This window comes from Corvus hawaiiensis, chromosome 1 (assembly GCF_020740725.1).
Source record: "Corvus hawaiiensis isolate bCorHaw1 chromosome 1, bCorHaw1.pri.cur, whole genome shotgun sequence".
Classification (NCBI taxonomy): Eukaryota; Metazoa; Chordata; class Aves; order Passeriformes; family Corvidae; genus Corvus; species Corvus hawaiiensis.
Genome location: NC_063213.1, coordinates 93,032,837 through 93,052,098, shown reverse-complemented (window position 1 = coordinate 93,052,098; position 19,262 = coordinate 93,032,837). Strand labels below are relative to the sequence as shown.

The window sequence follows — 19,262 nt, the reverse complement described above, 5'->3', positions numbered from 1 at the left end:
TCCCCCTCCCTGTCCGTAGCCAGGAGGGTTCCCCAGCCCCGCCAGCCTGGGGAGAGGAGCTCAGGGACATCGCCAAGCAAGCGCCGGGGGTGCCCGTGCCAGACCCCAGGCGGGCAGGGTGGAGCTGGCACGTTAAGCGGCTGGAGAAGCTCGGAGCAGGCACTGTCCCTCCACCCCGCCGAGCCCCGGGCTGCGGGACTGACATCCTGCGGTCCCATCTGTGTCGGGAGGATGGTCCTGCCCCGGTCCCGGAGCTGCAGGGACGGCGCCGGTCACAGCGCGATGTCCGGCGTCGCCTGCAGGCTCTGCCCCGCCGCGCGTTTCTTGGCGCTGCCGCGGGCCTTGTCCCCCCGCCGGTACGGGTTGTTCCGCAGATCTGCACCGGGGGAAGCGCAGGGGCTGCGTGAGCTTCACTGCCCACCCGGGATGGCTGGGATCACCCATCACAGACACATGGAATGGTTTGGGTTGGAGGGACCCTAAAGCTCATCCAGTGCCACCCCTGCCACGGGCAGGGACACCTTCCACTATCCCAAGGTGCTCCAAGACCCGTCCAACCTGGCCTTGGACACTTCCAGGGATCCAGGGGCAGCCACAGCTTCCCTGTGCCAAGGTTCACCCTCACAGGAATGAATTTTTCCGAACCTTCAACCTAAAACTCTCCTTTTAAACTTTTAGTTTAAAACCCTTCCTCCCTGTCCTGTCTCTGCCCGGGATCGCCCCTCTGGGTATGAGGATACTCAGGAGGAGCCAAGAGCCGCACGCAAGGACGGGAGGAGCAGCAGCTACGAACAATCAGCCCGTGGGACCGCGACCCTCGGCTCTCGGAGCCCAGCACAGCACCGGGGGCTGATCCCGGCTGCCCCCGGGGTTGGGGTTCAGCGTGGGGCAAATCCGGCCACACACCTGGAGAAACCCCGGCGGGGAGGGGGAAGCCCGGCAGCCCCCGCCCCCCTGCGCCGGCCCCGCGGCCCCACGTTACCTACAGAGGGCTCTCCTCGTTGAAGCTCATGTCGCAGAAGAGCCGGGACGAGCGTTTGCCCGTCCGGGCCGTGAAAGGGACAGTTTTGAGAGCTGAGCAGAGCGATCCAGAGACAGCGAGGAGGAGCAGGAGGAGGAGAGAGGAGGAAGAAGCAGAAGAGGAGGAAGAGATATGAGACAGGGCAGGGAGCACTCGGCAGCTTTGCCATGTGGGATGGGAAGGTGCTGCTGGTAGGGTTGGTCCCAATGATGGGGCTTGGTGACCCTCCAGCTCCTGTGACAGCCCCTGCAGCCCTCAGCTTTGGGTCTGTGATGGGGGGACACCTGGCTGCTCACCTGAAATCGTCTCTCACCTGAAATTATATCCTCGATGGCCCCATCTTTGCCTTCGTAGATGAGTGGCTCCTTCACCATCTGCCTCTTCTTCAGCTCAGCAATCATGTCCATCTGCTGCCTCCTGGCCTTCTGGACAGGCAGCTGGGGAGGGAACAGGGTGGTTGAGTGGTGTGATCACACCCCAGAGGAGATGGGGTATCCTCACCTTCACCTCCCACCCAGCTCTCCCTCCCCAGGACCCGTTTAGTCCTTCCCCACCACTCAGCCCGCTCAGGGCTGGGGCTGGGACCCCACCAGGACACAGATATGGGGGCGTCTTCACCTCGGGCTGCTGCTCGCTGCCAGGGGAGCCGGATTCCGCCTCTTTGGCCGCAGCCTCTTGTTTCTTCCACAGCTCGATGTCCTGCTCTGCTTTCTGGGGAGAGGTGCAGGAAGGGTGTGCTGAGCCAGGGGAGTCCAGGACTGCAGCCCCCCTCCTTCCTCCCCTCACAGCCCCCAGCCCACCCCAATCCAGTTCCAACATCTCTGACCATCTCAAAGGCATTCCCGAGCCCCAGGGTCTCCTGGCCCCACGAGCCCAAGCCTTGCCTGTGGCTTCTGCTGATTGCTCCCAAGTGGGGTCAGATGCCCCGAATCTCCTCCCCAAATCTCCTCCTCAGAAACAGAGAGGAGGAGATGCCCCCTCCTACCTTGTAGGCTCTGATGAAGCGCATGAACATGGGGAAGAAGGTGGTGGGGGGACTGGTCTTGGGGTTCTCCCCGAAATACTCCACAGCTGACTCATATGCTTCCTGTGGGCAGAGACACCCGATCCGCGGGCTGGGGCTGGGCAGCGGTGCACATCGCGTGCCGCCTCCTTCCAGCCTCTCCCACCTCCCCATCCCGCCCCATATCCCTCCTGGCTGTCCCACCAGAGCCACATCCCAAGCAGGAGCCTCTCCCATGGGGCAGAGGTGTGAGCAGAGGCCACCCCAGGGTGTCCCCATGCAGGGGACTGCCCCCACGACCCTGCCCCACCCCAGCACCCACCTTGGCGGTTTTGCTGTCAGCCTGCAGCTTCTCCATCACCTCCGAGTTGACCTTGAGGAAGTCCTTGAGCACGGGGCTGTCGTCCTGTCTCATGAACTCCCTGCGGGTCAGCTCCATGCCCTGCTGCAGGCTCCGCACGTCCTGCAGGACGCCGTCCAGGGACACTGCGGGAGGGGAGCAGTGCAGGGTCGGGGCAGGCTCAGAGTGCCAGGGGCTGCCTCGACCCCCAGCCCGGGACCCGTGGGCACTACCTGTGCCTGCCTTGTCGAGGAAGTGCAGCTCGGTGTGGAAGCCGGTGAGCTCCGGGTACTTCTCCATGATCACCCGCACCAGGTAATGCAGCAGCGTCTGCTTGCGGTCTGTCGACTTCATCTCCAGGAGCTGGGGCAGGGCAGAGTCAGCCCCGACCCGCAGCCACCACGCCCCCACCCTGCCCGGGGCTGCCTCTGGTGGCTGGGTCTGCATCCCTCCATCCCCCAGCCAGGTCTGCATCCCTCCGTTCCCATGGCTGATTCCCATCTTTCTCCATCTCCATGGCTGGGTCTGCATCGCTCTGTCCCCACACCTGGTTCCCATCTTCCTTCATCCCATCCTTCCTCCATCAAGGTCCTTGAATCCTTTAACCTCTCCACATCAGGTCTCCATCCTTTCAACCTCATTCCTGTATCTCCATCCCTCTACGTCCTCCCCCTGCCTCTCCAACCCTATACTCAGTCTCTTCATCCCTCCATCCCCACAGCTCAACCTCATGTTCCTCATCCCTACTGCTGGTCCTTGTATCCCTCCCCACAGCAGGCTCCTGTGTCCTTCCATGCCTACAGCTGATCCTTGTGTCCCTCTGTCCCCAGGGCTGGTCCCTGGCAGTGGCAGTGCCCCCGATCACCCCCACACCAGGCACCCCATGCCGACCCTACCGCGTCGAGGCTCTGCAGCCGGAAGCCGTAGGCAGCTCCACGCTTGCTGCTGTTCATGTAGTTCCCGAAGGCCAGGACGATCTGCAGGGACACCACGGCTTGGGGACACAGGGCCAGGAGGGCGCAGTGCCTACAGACACCCTGCCAGCACTGGGTGTGCACCCATCGGGGCCACTTCGCCCCAAAGCCCTCACCTCGAGGATGTGGCGCAGTTTGCTGGAGGACTTGAGGGACATGGAGGCGGCGATGATGGCGTTGAGTTGCTGTGGGAGGGAGGGAAGGGTTGAGTGTCGCCGCAGGAGCCGCCCCCGCGCAGCCCCCGCCCCGCCCGTCCCCGGCACACACCGGCATGAGCAGCTGGGCTGTGTCACCGAAGCTGCCCAGGAAGATCATGACGTTCATGCGCTCGGCCAGGCGCGGGATCTTGCTGAAGCGGATCATGAACTGATCCTCGTCCGAGAGCTCCTCTGGCGGCTGCTGGTCGCGCTCGAACTTCCCGATCAGGGTCCGCTCGTACTCGGTGGGCAGGAAGCGCAGCAGCAGCTCCAGGAAGTCGAGGCTCAGGACTTGCTGGTCGTACCTGCAGGGAGGGGACACCCCTGGCACTGTCAGACCCTGCCGCAGGTCCCGAACATCCTTCTGCCCCCACAGCTGGTTCCTGCATCGCTCCATCTTTCTATACCCGGACCCTGCATCTCTCTATCTCTCCATATGGATCCTTCCATCTCTCTGTCTTTGGTCCCCACATCCCTCCATCTCACATCTGGTTCCTGCATCCCTCCCTCTCTCTGCATCTGGTCCTGCACCCCTCCATCCCCACAACCGGTCTCTGCGTCCCTCTGTCTCTCTGTCTGGCCCCCACAGTCCTGTGTCTCGTATCTCATTCCTGTGTCTCTCCATCCCTGCATCTGATCCCTCCATCTCTCCATCCCTCTGTATCTTGTCCCTGCACCCCCACACTGATCCCTGCATCCCACCAAACCCCCACCATCCCAACCCCTTGGTCCAGCTGGGCTGCGCCCGACCTTATCCCGACCTTGCTCCACCCCGGGGGGGAGCACTCACGTCTCGATGGCCGTGCAGATGTCCTGGACACTGCGGCCGCCCTTGCGCAGGGTGATGGCCAAGTTCTTGGCCCGGTTGGACTCCATGAGGGTCACCTTGCAGGGGGCCTTCTGCGTGGCCTTGGCCTTGAGGGCACTGATGTCCAGGGCGGGGCCCTGCGCCTTGGTCTTGAACTGCTCCTCAAAGTCACTCATGTCCAGCTCCTGTGGGGACACAGGGCTGTGGGCACAGCAGGGAGGTGGCACGGGACATCCGCGGTGAGGATGGGGCCAGAGGAACGGGATAAGGGTGAGAGGAGGATTGAGGTGAAGCAGGGGAATGAGGATGGAACAAGGGGACAAGTACAGGGGCAGGCGAGGGGACGGGTGGGATAAGGCGGGGGTGAGGGGACCAGAGGATGGAGATGAGGAAGAAGAAAAAGACAGATGTGAGGATGAGGATGGAGCAAAGGGACAAGGACAGGGACAGAGGAGAAGCACGCCTGATCCCATGCTGTCCCTCTCCATGGTGCTAAGGAGTTTTCCTGACCTCCGGCTCCTCCTGCAGCCCTGTGACACCGCAGGCGGGTGCAGGGTGGGCACGAGGCACCGTCAGCATGGCCTGGGGCACTGACCCACCCAGGCACCCTGTGCCCGGTCCCTCGTCCCCGAGTGCTCACCTGCAGCACCTTCTCGTCGTTGAGCTCGGTGAAGACGGTGCCGTCGATCTGGCTCGGCTTCAGGGCCACCCAGTTGAAGACGGGCATGCGGAACTTGGTCTGGATCGGCTTCTTCACCTTCACTGCAGGGTCAGGGTCACAGGCAGGGGGGGGCACGTCACAGGGGGGGGGGGTCCCAAACCCACTCCAGGGTGCCCCCAGACCCCTCCAGGGAACATCCCCACCATCCCTGGGCCACACTCACCTGAACTGTTGGCAGTGGGGGGGGCACCCGGCCCGGCTGGGGGCTCCCCACCGAGGGGTGGGGGTGGTGGAGGGGGGGGCACGGGCCCCTCCATCCCCCCCGGGAGCGGTGGGGGGGGTGGCGGCACTGGGGCACCCGGGAGTGGGGGAGCCGGGGGGGGGGGCGGTGCCTGTGGGCAGAGGGGGTGCAGGGGGTGGGGGGGGGACGGGCTCAGCCCCCGGCAGAGGTGGGGGGAGTGGAGGGGGTGGGGGCGGGGGGACAGCAGGTGCTGGTGGGGGCGGGGGGGCTGGAGCCAGAGCCGGAGCATCTGCAAGGGAAAGAAGAGGTGGGTGAGACGGTGACACAGCAGGGCACGGTGCCACCGCCACGCTCCCTCTGCCACCGCATTATCCTGAGCCCCTGGGCACATCCCCACATCCCCGCCTCGGTTTCTGTGCCCAGAGACTCGCTGCCACCCCTCCTTTGTGCCAGGTGTCCCCGCCGGGACGGGGACATCCCCTTGCACCCGCGGTACCTGTGCAGGAGGCGGTGGTGTCGGCGGTGGCAGTGGCCTCTCCAGAAACCACGGGGGCTGCGGGGGTTTCTATGACAACGGGGACAATCTCGATGGCGACGTCTCCGTCGGGCCCACGCAGGATCTGCACCAACCCCTTCTCCTCGAGCTCCGCCAGCCGCCGCTCCAGCGCCAGCCTGTAGCACTCCTGGGGCTGCGGGGACGGCGGGCTGGGCGGCCGCGGGGGGCTCAGCTGCTCCTGGAGAGGTGACAACGCCCGGCAGGTCACCGGTGTCCCACTGCACCCCTCAGTCCCCGGTCCCTCAGCCCCAGCCTTCCCTCAGCACCGCGGCGCCCCTGGCTCACCCGCAGCGCCTCCAGCTCCCGCCGCGCCTGGCTCAGCTGCTTCTCCAGCTCCGCTATCTTGGCCATGGAGTCGTTCTCCGCATCCTGCAGCTTCTCCGTCAACTGTGGGGGACGAGGCGCCGCCGCTCAGCCCCGTCCTCATCCCTCCCTCGGGGCTTGCGTCAGCGGCTCTGCCCACGCGCCCACGGCCCACCTGGCTGACGTGCTCCTGCAGCTCCTCCATGTGCTCCAGCACCGCCGTCTTGGTCTCCGAGTCCTCCAGCATGGCTCCCACGTCGAAGACGTTGTCCAGGTAGGCTTGGATCTGCACCTGCAGCTTGTCGCTCTCGGTGAGGCGCAGAGTCTGCCGAGGGACAGCCGGGGTCACCATCAGCACTGGCAGCACCCCCGGCACCCCCCCTCGGGGTCACCCACCTCCAGGTACTGGTCCAGCCCCAGGTGGGTGAACTCGTACTGCAGGAACACGCGGAAGTTCATGTTCTCCACCGAGTGCACCACGATGTTGATGAACTGCATGCAGGCCACCTGCGGGGACACGGCTCAGCGCGGCCACAGGCACAGCACAGGGGCAGGGTGGCCCATGGGGACACTGCCCTGGGGGCTGCATGGGGGGTTGGTGGCCCGCAGGGACACGGTGCCCCTGGGGAGTGCATGGTGGTTTGCACAGTCCTGGGGACATGGTGGCCTAGGGACAGCACCTTGGCCTTGGGGACATGATGGCCTGGGGACAGTTCGGTGGCTTAGAAGCCCTTGGGGACACAAAGCCCTTGGGGACACAAAGCCCTTGGGGACAGTGTGGTGGCTTAGAAGCCCCTGGGGACAGCAGAACAGCCTGGCAGCCCTTGGACACGGCAGCCCTTGGGACATGCCACCCCCAGGACAGCAGGGTGGCTCAGCAGCCCTTGAGGACATGGTGGCCTGGGGAGAGTTTGGTGGCTCAGCATCCCTTGTGGCATGCTGGCACGGGGACAGTGTGGTGGCTTAGGGGCTCTTGGGGCATAATGGCCTGGGCACAGTGCAGCAGCCTGGGTGACATGATGCCCTGGGGACAGCAAAGCACGAGCGCCAGCAGCCACTCACCATGAAGTCGATGTTGGTGTCCTCGTTTCGGAAATATTCCATCAGCTTCTCGAAGCGGTTCTTCTCCCCGCAGACCTGGAGGGGAGCAGGGGGCTGAAGGCCATGGAGGACATGGCCAGGGGACACCCAGGAGGGTGGCAGGACAGGAGGTCCCCGTTGGTGACACCATCCCAACCCTGACTGGTGCTGCCAGGCACCCAGCCCAGCTGGGACATGGCCCTGGGGACACAGGCTGGCATGGGGACATCAAGCTCAGTGACTGGAACATCCCTAAGTGAGCCAGAGACTGGCATTTTGAGGATGGCACAGGGCTCTGCCACACACAGGGAAACTGAGGCACAAACCCAGCTGGAGCACAGATGTTCATGTGGGGACTGGGTGTCCCTGCTGGGGGCTCACCTCCTTGAAGTTGTCAAAGGCAGCCAGGATGATGTCGTGGCCACCTCGGACCAGGCAGACGGCGGCCAGCAGCTCCAGCACCAGAGCCTTGGTTCTGCAGGAACACGCGGTGTGAGGGGGTTGGGGCCATGGGGCTGGTGAGGGGACGGGGGGACAAGGGACAGCAGGGGACAGGGCAGCTCCTACCTGGCACTCTTGTTGTTGAGGCTCAGGGTGATCTCGTTGACACAGGCTGGGTGGTTCATCACCAGGCTGAAGCCAGACTTGGGGAGGGGAAAGGAGCATTAATGGCATCGCGTGTCCCCCTGGAGACACTCCAGGACCTTGGGACACCCCCATGCCACGTTCCCACCAGACAGGAGGTTGGATGAGGACATCTCAGAGCCAGGGGATGCAGACCCGGTCCCACCCCGAAGCTGCCACCGCAGGCGCGGGGGATCCCGGGGGAGCCCCGGGAGGATCCCCGCGGATGCCGCCCACTCGCACCTGGTAGTTCATGATGGCGCGGAGGCACATGATGCACACATGGACATCGTCCTTCTGGCTGACGAGCCGCGAGTTGCGCAGCGTCTTCCTGCTGTGCGAGGGGTTCAGCCTGGGCGGGGAGAGCGCGGCTCAGCGGGGCCCGGGGCGGCCGCGGGCGCAGCGCAAAGCGGGGAGGGGACAGCGCATGGGGATGGCAGCGGGGGCGGGGGGACACCGAGGTACCCGGGCGGCCGCACCCCACGGGAGAAACCCCCGTGTCCGTGTCCATCTAGAAGCCCTCGGGCGGGGGGGGTGATGTGGGGTGGGACGGGATTTGGGGCCCCCTCGTGCACACGGGTGGTCTCGGAGGCTCACCGGGGCGGGCAGGAGCTGCCGGGTGACCTGGGGGCACTGTCCCCATCGCTGCCCGGGGCACCGCAGGGGACGCTGGGGTGGACGTGGCGGAGGAGGGTGTGGATGTGCTGGTTCGAGAGGCAGCAGCTGGAGGCGCGTTAGAGCCTGCAGGACAGGAGGGAGAAACGGGGCTCCCGCGCCGCCCCGGGGACACCCGGCCTCGGGGACAAGGGATGGGACCCCCTGCGGGTGCCACGTCCCTCCTGACCTGTCTCTGGGGCTGGGAGGGACACCCCGGCTCCTCCAGAGCTGCTGGCAGGCGGCGAGGGACCCCCGCGGTCCCCGGGGTGCCACGTTACAGCTCCTGGGGCGACCGCGGTGGGGTGTCCCTGGGACCCCCCGCCCACCGGGGATGCTCCGCAGGCCCTGTCCCCAATACCGGTGACCAGCAGCGGGGTCCCGTGGGGTGTCCCCGTCCCGCCAGTGCCCCGTCACCTACCGTCAGCGCGTCCCCGGCAGCGTGCAAGAGAAGAGCGGGGTTAGACGGGGCTGCGGGCGAGCGGCACCAAGCGAGAGCCACCAGCCACCAGGACCGGCTTCGGGGGACACAGGCCCGTCCCTCCGCCCCGAGTTTAAACCAGGGGGCTGCGAGTTGCTCTCCCAAAATCTCTAACACCCCCAATTTTTGTGTGTTCCTGGGGTTTAACCAGAGCACCCCAGGACGGTCTCAGTGCCAGGGTGGGGACACGGATCCAGCCCAGCCCCTGGGGGCACACAGGGGGATGCGGCTTTGGCCCTACCCTTAAACCAGCAATGGGCACCCATTTTTAGGACCGAGCCTGCGTCTCCCTGCCAAGCCCCTCTCCAAGCGCGGCGCGGCCGGGGGTGCAGCGAGGCAAGAGCGGGGACATGGCACAGGGACAGGGGACAGTTGGGGACGGGACCACACGTTACCTTACAGTGAGGGGCCGCATTTTGGAGGAGCCCTGGGTGGGGGACGAGGAGGTGCTTTTGTTCAGGTCCTCCAGCGACCGCTCCTTGCCCTTGTCAGAGCCGGGGCTGCTGTTCTCTGTGCTCTCCATGTCATACCTGGTGGCCCGTGGGGACATGGGGACGGGTGAGACGTGGCACCCCAATACGGGCAGATGCCCCTCAGAGATGTCGGGGATGTTCTGCTCAGCCCCAGCCATGGAGCATCGCCCTGATGACAAGGGAGGGCACCCCCAGGGACCCCCCAGCCCCGCTGAGCCCCAAGGGAGGCTGATCCCAGCCTTGGGGACGGGGCACCCGGTGGAGACGTACGCGACGGAGCACTGGGCAAAGGCGAGGTACTCCAGCAGCACGTCCAGCCCCTTGTTCTCCTCGTTGAGGAACTCCTGGACCCAGCTGGAGGGTGCAGAGGGTTAGTGGGCTCTGCCAACCCTCACATTCTCTCTCCCCGCGCCCTCAGACCCTCGGTGGAGCCACCCCCTGGTCAGAGCTCCCCAGCAAGGGTGGAACACGCTGGGGACATGAGGTGGCACCATGAGCTGGCATTTCTCTGAGGCCAGGTGAGTGCCATGGTGACCCTGATATATGGGGGACACAGCCCAAGGGCTCTCCTGTCACCACTGCCACCGCTGCCACTGCTGCCACCACTGCCACCACAGGACAGCCTGGCCCTGGGGACCATGGGCACCCACCACCCCACAAGGGGTCAGGGCACCCAGGGTGGGGGCAGGGTCCCTCCTGGCACCCAGGGGGTACCAGAGACCCAATATGGGGTTCAGACCCCACAGCACCCCCATCTGCCTCAGCACCCTCAGCCCCCCCAGGAGGGCAGGATGGGGCCACAGCCTCCACATCCTGCTGTCACCCTCCAGCCAGAGCCAGCAGCACGTCCATCCCCACCCCGGAGACAGTGGCAGTGGCTGGATGGCAGTGCCACCCCCACCCTTACCCAATGTAGTTGGTCCTCAGGGAAATCTCCAGCTCCCGGAGCACCTGCGTGGACTCCTGCACTCGTCTCTTGAACTGTGGGACAGGGACAGCCGTTGGCACCGTGCCTGTGCCCAGCCTGGGATGGGGACCAGGCGACCGGGGTGCAACAGGGACCCCTCACCTTCCTGCTGACACCGCCCGTGTCCAAGTAGCTCTTCAGCTTCTGGATGTAGGCGGACGGAGGGTTTTTCACCTGGAAACGCTCCTGCGAGCCCCAGAGAGAGGCTGAAACTGGGCCACCTGCTGTGGCACGGGGACATGCCACTGTCCCCACAGCAGCCACAGTGTCCCTGTCCCCACCCCAACCGCATCAATGCTTAATGAGGTTAATAAGGTGTTGTGTCAGTAATGAGATGGATGTCAGTGCTCGGTACAGCCAGATTGATGCCACGAGTGGCACTTGGGGACAGGGACAGCACTGGGGATGCTGTGAGCTTGGACCTCACCTGGTCACAGATTAGCTCCCACTTCTTCTCGTTGTCGTACTGGTTGAGCAGCTTCATCTTGTCCGGGGGCAGGTTCATGGAATTCTGTGGGTGAAGGGTGTCAGCACTGGGGGTCACCCCAAAAACACCCCTGGGGCTGTAGCAGCCCTTGCTCACCCAGCACTGGGTGTCCTTGCTCAGTAGTGGGACAGGGGGACACCAGTGGGACATGGGGATACCCATAGAAGGATGGGGATGTTGGTGGGAGAATGGAGACACCACTGGTGGGACATGAAGATTCCAGTGAGAAAATGGGGACAGTAGTGGGACAGTGGGAACAGTGGTGGGGAAATGAGAACAGCATTCTCAGGATGGGGACACTGGTGGATGATGAGGACAACAGCGGGAGGTTGGGAACATCACTATGATGATGATGTGAGCATGCCATGGACTCATCAGGAATGTCCCCACCTGAGGGTCCCCAAGGGGAGGGCAGGAGGTGTTGGTGGGGGACAAGAGGAAGAACTGGACACATCCATCCATGTCATGAGTGCACCCTGTGCCCGGCCTCAGCCAGCCCAGTCCTGGCAGGGCCACATGGGGTGAGGGATGGGGACACTGACTGGTGACACGGCTGAGGGACCCAGGAGCCCAGGCCATGCTGGAGGGGTCACCCCCGAGTCCCCCCCACCACAGATGCAGGATGAGCCCGTCTGAGGAAACCAGTGTTTATTAAGAGACGATGATGTCAGGGCCTGGCGTGTCCCCACGTCTCTCTGTGCCACCGTTGCACAACCCCAGCCCCCACGGCTGCCCCAGGACGTGACGCGGTTTCCGCTCTCGGCACCAGGCGCTGCCGAAACCGCTCCTGCCGTGAGCGGGGTGCAGCTCCCGCCTCTGAGCTGCTCTGCTCAGGGACCCCATGGGGTGACCTTCATGGGACACCCACCATGGCCTGGGCCAGGCTGCCGCTCAGCTCGGCTCACGGGTGATTTATTTTGCTAAAAGATCCATTTCTGGTGCTCCAGCTCACCTGGAGAGCACCTGCAGGCTGGCACGATGGCACGTGGAGCAATGCACAGCCCCAAGTCACCCCTAAATCCCAGTCTTGGGGTTCCCTGATGAGGAGGATGGGGACGTGGCGTGCATGCCGTGCTGGAACAACCACATCCTTGGAGGAAGGCATCTCCCAGGGCTTTGGCTGCCCACAGAAGAGCAGGTCCAAGGGGAGAGGTGCCGCTGTGGTGGGCAAGAACAGGAACCTCTCCACCACCTCCAGGGAGGACCTGTCAAGCTGCTTTCACAGGAAGCCAAAACCAGGAGCTGTGGGTGGGGAGGAGCTGGGTTTGTCTGGGGCTGGCTGGCACAGAGAGCTGGGCAGGGGGTACAGTCAGGCTGCAGGGTCAGAAATGGCCTCACTGTGAAGCCACTGGAGCTGCTGGGGGGATTCTGGGATGGGCAAGGTGACAGCAGCACCTGGGTGTCCCCATTGCTGGTCCCTGAGCTGCCATCCTTGGGATGGATGAGGGTCAGACCAAGAGACAGCGCTGTGCCAAGAGGGACCACGCACCCAAACACCCCACCCAGGGCTCCACCAGCACCCTGGCACCCTCCGTGGGACCCTGTTGGGTGCCCTCAGCGGAGAGGGGAGGGTGGCACCGGCCACGTGGAGCAGCTTGAAGCCATCACCTGGGACCCGGACAAAGCAGGACCCTGCGCTGACGGTGGGACAGGACCCAGCACGAGGGTGGGGCAGGGGACGCTGGGCTGTCCCTGTGGAGGTGGCTCTGCCCCCATCCCTTGCGGGCAGGATGTGGCACAGGTCGGGTACAAACTGGGTGGTGGCTGCGTCCCGAGTGGGCTTGTGGTGCCGGGGAGGAAGCGGCTCCGCTGAGGAGTCTCAGCCGGCAGCACAAAGGAACCGGTTCTCATTTCCTGCCGCGGAGTGGGGACCGGCGGTGTGGGAGGTGGGGCAGGGTGGGTGATGTGGGGCTGGGTGGGTGCTGTACAGAGCAGCAGCCAAGCACCCCAGAGAAGAAGGACTTAGTCCTCCTCCTCTTCCTCCTTCGGAGACAAGGATGGAGGAGCCACAGGGACTTGTCCCCAGCAGCCACATCCCTCATCCAGCACCCAGCACCCTCATCCCACCCCTGCCCGGGGCTTCCCAGCAGCCTCATAGCCCACCACGTCACTGAGTGGGTGCCACCAAATGTCCCCCAACAACCGGCTGTGACTCAAAGTGCCACAGAGCCTGCGGTGCCATCCCAGCCATGCCCAGCACCAGGATGAGGCTGGCTGGGACCCAACACCAGCTGTGGGGTGAGCCAGGCCAGCCCTACACTCAAACCAAGGGCAGGGCAGGTGAAGCAGCACCAACATCGTTTTTGGGTACAAAACAAGCTTTTCCTATCATGGCTGCCAGGGACGGAGCTATTTTGGATGTCAGACACCTCTTTTTGTTCCACACGTGAGCGGGCAGCACCGAGCGGAGCCGAGCTGAGCTGAGCACAGAATGTTCCGGCATCCTCCAGGGAAGTGTTTGTGCTGCAAACCCCGACAGGCTGAGTGTGAACCGGGCTGAACCCTGGGAGCCGTTTCTGGGGCACGGGGGATGCGCATCCACAGAGAGGGGATGGAAAGCCTTGGCAGCACATGGGATGGGACAACATTTCAGTCAGCCAGCGGGCACTGAATCCTGCCCCAGGGAAGGGGACAGGGCAGGGAACTGCCCCAGATGGCGGTTTAGGGGCTCTCTCCAGCTGCAGGAGGACCAACATCTCCAGGTGCCCGGGTGGCTGACGGACCGCGCCACTCCTGGGATGCTCCATCCCTCATGGCCACGGAGCACCCCTGGGGTGGTTTGGGACATGCTCAGTCCTGCAGTGCCAGCCGTCCCATGGTGTCCCCTCCAGTGCCCCCTGACTGCCACTGGACTTGTCCTCCTGCCTCTTCCCAGGGCTCAGTGCAAGGCACAGAGCAGGACCAGGGCTCCCCGACCTCCCTCATGCAGCAAACTGGGCCAGGGGATGCTCCCAGGACCAGTCCATCCCATCAGGGACTCCCTGGATCCAGCCAGGCCCCAAACCCACCAAGTGTCAGCAGGGACAGCCGGTGGAGGAGCAGACCTGTCCCCAGGATGGCCGGGGGAGCAGCGGGAGCGGGCTGGGGTGAGCGGCCGCTGCCGCCTGCGGCTCCAGCTCTATTTTAAGAACAAGCAGAAGCTGCTGTAGCTCAAGTCGGGGAGAGGAGCCTGATCCCATCACTGTGCCCTCATCCCTGCTGGGTGCCCACCCTGCACTGGGATGTCCTCCTGGTTCACCTGGGGCTGGATCCAGCAGCACAGGGGGGCTCCTGCACCAGGACACTCTCCAGACCCTGATCCAGCAGCTCTTGGCTCACAGGCCACTTCCCTCCTTGCCAGGGCACACGTCCCCCATGGGGACACCCTATTGCAGCCCCACATTCCCCAGCCAGCCTTGGCCACTGGGCTGGAACCGGGCTGGGGATGGATCCAGCAGGAAGCTGAGGACCAGTTTCGTTTCCTGCTTGAGCCGAGGCCGACTCTGTGGCCAGGGCTCGCTGGTGACCCATCCTGCTGCTGGGGCCAACAGCACATCTGCAAACATCTGCAAACATCTGCAAACATCTGCAATGGTGACGTTGGCCTTGCACTCCCCCCAGGTCCTGGGAGAAGAGGCAGCAAAGCCCCCACCAGGAAAAGCTCCCGGCTGGAGCAGCCCCAGCCCCAGTCAGCTGCTGTTTGATTTTGACTCCACCACACCTCAACTCACAATTCCACTTTTTATGTTCCCAGTTAATGCCTCTTGACATGCAAAGGGGGAAAATCTCAACTGCTCGAAGCAGGAGTCTCTGAGCATCCCTACCCCAGCAGCAAAGATGCTCCTTCTCTGCTCCATCCCAAAAATCCACCTCGTCATATCCCAAACCACTTGGCACGGGGCAACCCTCCCATCACTCTGCCAAAGCGGCATCTGCCACAGTGCCCCGGCTGGGAAGGAGCCAATTTTGGAGAACAAAGTTTTGGGTAACTAAATTCCCATGTCTTGGCACAGAATGGGCGTATCCATCCCCTACTGGCAGCAATTTGGATCCCCTAGGCTCATCCCTGGGCTTTTCTGCCAAGGCTTTGCACCACCAGCTCTTGCAATTTGGGATGTCCAGCCCAAAACTGATTTGTGCTGAGCTCTCATGGCATCACTGTAACCATGGCAACGTGTGAGGTCTGGATTGTGTCCCGCCAGGAGATTCCCAGCTCATCACCACCTGCTCCATCACTGAGCTCACCAGCTCAGGAGCTGGAAAAGTTGAAGCCAGAGTCAGGGAACGTGTTTGTGGTGGGCGAGGGCAGAGGGACCCCCTGTCCCCATCCCCCCGGGGTGCCGCTGCTCCCACAGCCCTGAGAATGGGGAAGGGACGCTGCGAAAGGAGGAAGCGGGATTGGGACAGCCGGTTTCACAAGACACCCGCTTCCCGTCTGGGCATATCCAACCCCCTGGGTGCTCCCTTCTCCTGGAAAAGGGCTTTCCCTTGGGATGAAGGCAGAGAAGGTGCTGCTGAGGGCCTAAAGTGGTGCTTTCCCCTTTTCTGACCAGTTTTTGTCTTAGGATTTCCAAGCTGCTGGACCCAGCCCAGCAGAAAGTACCTCTTCCTGGGGCCTCGCAGCGGAAGCACCCCGAGGTCTCTTCCTGCCACCGCTGCTGTGACACCCGGAGCCATCACAGGCACCACCACCCCACCCAGCCACCTGCCACCACGGGTGCCCCACGGCAAACCCCTCCTTGGGATTTCGGGGGTCCCACGGGGGTCCCACCAGGCAGAGCCCCTCAGTATCATCCCCCTGCAGCTGCAGTGGCTCCGGCTGCAATGATCCCGAAATAATCCCATAAACTCCACGAGATAAAAAAACTCCCGAGAAATTTGTGCTCAGGGCTGGGATGGGGGACCCCACAGAGCAGATCCCAGCGGATCCAACCGAGCAGATCCCGGTGTGGCGGCATCCTGGAAGCTGCGCCCGCGGCTGCTCCCGGCGCGGGATCGGCAAAGCGGCTCCATCTCCCGCCAGGGGCTCAGGGGATTAAAGCAGCATTTTTTTTTTCTCTGAGCGTTTTTGGGGAGGGCAGGGATAGAGGCTGGAGCGGGTGGCGCGGTGGCGGGAGCCGGCCCTCCTGGCGCGAAGGTCACGGCCGGCCCACCCCGCTCAAGGACGGAGGGAGCGAGCGGGAGCTGCTCTCCCGCAGTTCCGAGTGTTTCCAGGAGCTGCCATCCATCCCACGGGAACGCGGCTCCGGCATCGCCCGCTGCCCACCCCGCGGGAGGCCGGGAGCGGTGCCGGGGGGCATCCCCGGCTCCGGGGGGGAGGAGGAGGAGGAGGAGGTGAGCGAAGCATCGCCATCCGCAGCACCGGCTGCCTGCGGCGCGCTCCGGCCCTGCCGCCGATCCCGCCATGGCGGAGCCCGCCCGGGGTCCGAGACTCGGGGTCACCCCAAGAATTTGGGGGCCGGATCCCCCCAAGGTGAGAGCGATGAGGGGAGGGGGAGCGGCTGGAGGTCATCCCGGGGCAGGGCTGAGCGTCCTCGGGGAAACGAGGTGGGAGCGGGGCGGTCACGGTTATGAATAAGATTATCAATTAAATAATAAATCAAATAATTAATAGAAGGATGAAATAGTAACAATCCCATCATTATAATGACGGTAACGGAGGTAACGCTGCCAATGATGCTGATGCCGGTAGGGATGCTGAGAGATCCCCCGGCGGGTCCGGGCCCCCCGCAGCGGTTCCCCCCCGTCCTCCCCGCTGTGTCCGGCCCCCTCCCCGCCGGACCCCCCTGTCCGGTCCGGCCCCCCCCCGAGGCCGCCCGTCCCCGCTCACCAGGACGCGGCCGAAGCGCTCCTCCAGCTCGGCGGCCCCGGGCATGGGCTGCCGGGGGGGCGGCGGGGCGGCGGCGGCGGGGGGGGCCCCGGGCTGCGGGCGGTGATCGCGGGGCTCCCGCGGGGCCGCGCCCCCCTCCAGCCCCCCGGCCGCGTTGCCCATGGCGGGCGCTGCGGGGCGGCCCCGGCTCCGAGCCGAGCTTCGTCCTCGCCCGTCCCCGCCGCCGCTCGCCGGCGTTTGCAACTTCTGCGGGGCGTTATCGCGCTATAAACGCTCAGCCCGCCCCCCCGGCCCCCGCCCCGGCCGCAGCCAGAGGCGGCCCCGGCACCTGCTCGGCTGCAGGGAGGGAGCCCAGCGGCGCTGCCCCGGCGGGGCTTACTGCAGCTCAGTAATTTTTATTTTTATTTTTATTTTTATTTTTATTTTTATTTTTATTTTTATTTTTTCGCTTTATTTTTTATATTATATTTATTTTATATTTTCATTTTAAAATCTATTTTATTTTATTTTACTTCATTTTATTTTATTTTATTTTACTTTACTTTATCTTTTAAAATATTATTCTTAAGTTTTTTATTTTATTATTTTACTTTATTTTATTTTTTATTCCTGTTTTCTCTTTATTTTATCTTGCCTTATTTATTACACTTTATTTTATTCTTATTTTAAATTTACTTTCACTCTATTTATTTAACTTCTGCTGTAATTTTTATTTTCTATGTATGTTTTATTTTATTACATTTTATTTAACTATTTTATTTTATTCTATTATTTTAAATTTCCATTAGTTTTTTTTTTTAGGCTTTTTGTTTGACTTTCCTTTTATCTTACAATAATGTTCTACTATTTTATATAATTTAGTTTTATTTAATTTTATATTTTTATTATACTTCATTTATTTAATATTTTATTTACACTTCGATTTCTTATTATTTATTGTTTTGTTTTAACTGATTTTCCTTAAATTTTTTACCTTATTATTTTTAAAATTAATTCATTTATTTCCTTTTAAATGTCATTCTGTTCCATGACTGGTTTTTTTTACAGGCAGTGGGAGCAGGGAGAGCACTCGGGAGGTGCTGGGCTCCCTCTCCCACCTCAGCCAGCCCAAGAGGGAGCGCCGAGCCCAAGCAAACTCATCACACCCTGGGCAGGGGACCCTGTGGGTGGGGACACACGGGGGGGGCCAAATCCCAACGGTTTGGGATGCTCCTGCCACAGGCCGGGATAAATCCGGATGGACGGAACCACCTCGGCCAAGGGTGCCATGGCCGGGGCTCACAGCGACAGGGGACAGAGCTGGGCTGGCACCCGCAGGGTCCCCTGGCTGTGCCAGAGGGGCCACAGCGCCCAAGCCCCCGGCAGAGCACCCCCGGCACAGGGATCGGGATGTGGCACCGGATTCACCCCTCGGACACGCGGCTCCTGTCCGGAGCCCGGCACGTGCCGGGATCCTGCTGTGACCATCGATCAGGGCCCTGCCAGGACTGAGGGCAGTGCACAGGTCAGGTCTGCTGAGATTCGGTGAGGTTCCGTGAGAGACACTGAGATTTGCTGAGATTTGCTGAGATTCGGTGAAATTTAGTGCTGTTTAGTGAGATTCAGTGAGATTCACCAAGACTGGGTGAGACCCGGTGAGATTCACGGAGTTTTGGTGAAATTTGCTAAAACCGAAGATTCGAGGAGAGATGTGCTGAGGGATGGGGACGGATCCAGAGGGGATCCTGGCAGCCCCAGGAGCTGCCGTGGTCTGAACCCCCCTGCCCAGCCCCAGGCCAGACGCCGGCGCTGCCGCATCCGTCCGGCTCCCGAGGCACCTCCGGCCCGGCAGGACCTGCCCGGTGTCACCCACGGCACCGCAGGGACCGGGGGAACGCGCCGGGCCTGTTCTGCCAACCTCCCCCGCCCTTTGCAAACCCCAAATTCCGGGCAGGGGACACGTGAGGACAGCAGGCACCGATTCCCTGTGTTCCCTTGGAGCGACGTTGTGTCCATCCCACTGTCCCTGGGGATCTGGGAGAGGATTCATAGACAGCTCAGCAGTGCCAAAATTGGGGTCACCCATATTTGGGGTTGTTCTGGTATTCCAAGGCTCAATTTTGCAGTTGAAATCTCTTTCGTTAAATATTTCAGCTTCTCATTAAATATTTCACATTTCATTTCCCGATCCAGGTTTTTCAGGGAAGGCGTTGCAGTCCTCCGTGGGCACAGGGTCAGCCATCCTGATGAGGTCCCAGAGGAGTGTCTGGGGGGGAATATTGTCCCCTGGACCATGTGTAGGACCGGGGATTCCATCCCCACTTTGGGGACAGGCTCTGCTATGGGGCAGGGGACTGTGGGGACTCCAAGGTCTGGGACCTCCGTGAGCACCTTGCTGCATGCCAGGATCATGGAATCATGGGGTGGTTTGGCTTGGAATGGGCTTTAACCAGCCCCCAGTCACACCCCTGCCATGGGCAGGGACACCTTCACAAGACCAGGTTGCTCCAAGCTCCGTCCTTGGACACTTGCAGGGACGGGGCAGCCACAGCTTCTCTGAGCAGCCGGTTTGGGATGAAACCAGAGAGCTGTCAGCGCATCCAG

General features: G+C 62.5%; 1 protein-coding gene across 1 annotated transcript; it reads right to left on the bottom strand.

Annotated features, from left to right (window-relative positions):
* Positions 1-326: 326 nt before the first annotated feature.
* FMNL1 (formin like 1) lies at positions 327-16,856 on the bottom strand. The gene is given in 28 exon segments (XM_048313984.1): positions 327-376; positions 983-1,074; positions 1,335-1,458; positions 1,640-1,732; positions 2,007-2,108; positions 2,347-2,510; positions 2,598-2,727; positions 3,261-3,341; positions 3,455-3,523; positions 3,606-3,840; positions 4,326-4,528; positions 4,984-5,105; positions 5,228-5,402; positions 5,404-5,534; positions 5,742-5,979; positions 6,087-6,188; positions 6,280-6,429; positions 6,501-6,611; positions 7,167-7,241; positions 7,566-7,659; positions 7,752-7,828; positions 8,052-8,160; positions 9,339-9,473; positions 9,687-9,770; positions 10,324-10,397; positions 10,486-10,569; positions 10,811-10,894; positions 16,680-16,856. Coding segments are annotated over 27 exon segments (3,300 nt in total). The 5' UTR covers positions 16,842-16,856; the 3' UTR covers positions 327-376.
* Positions 16,857-19,262: the final 2,406 nt, after the last annotated feature.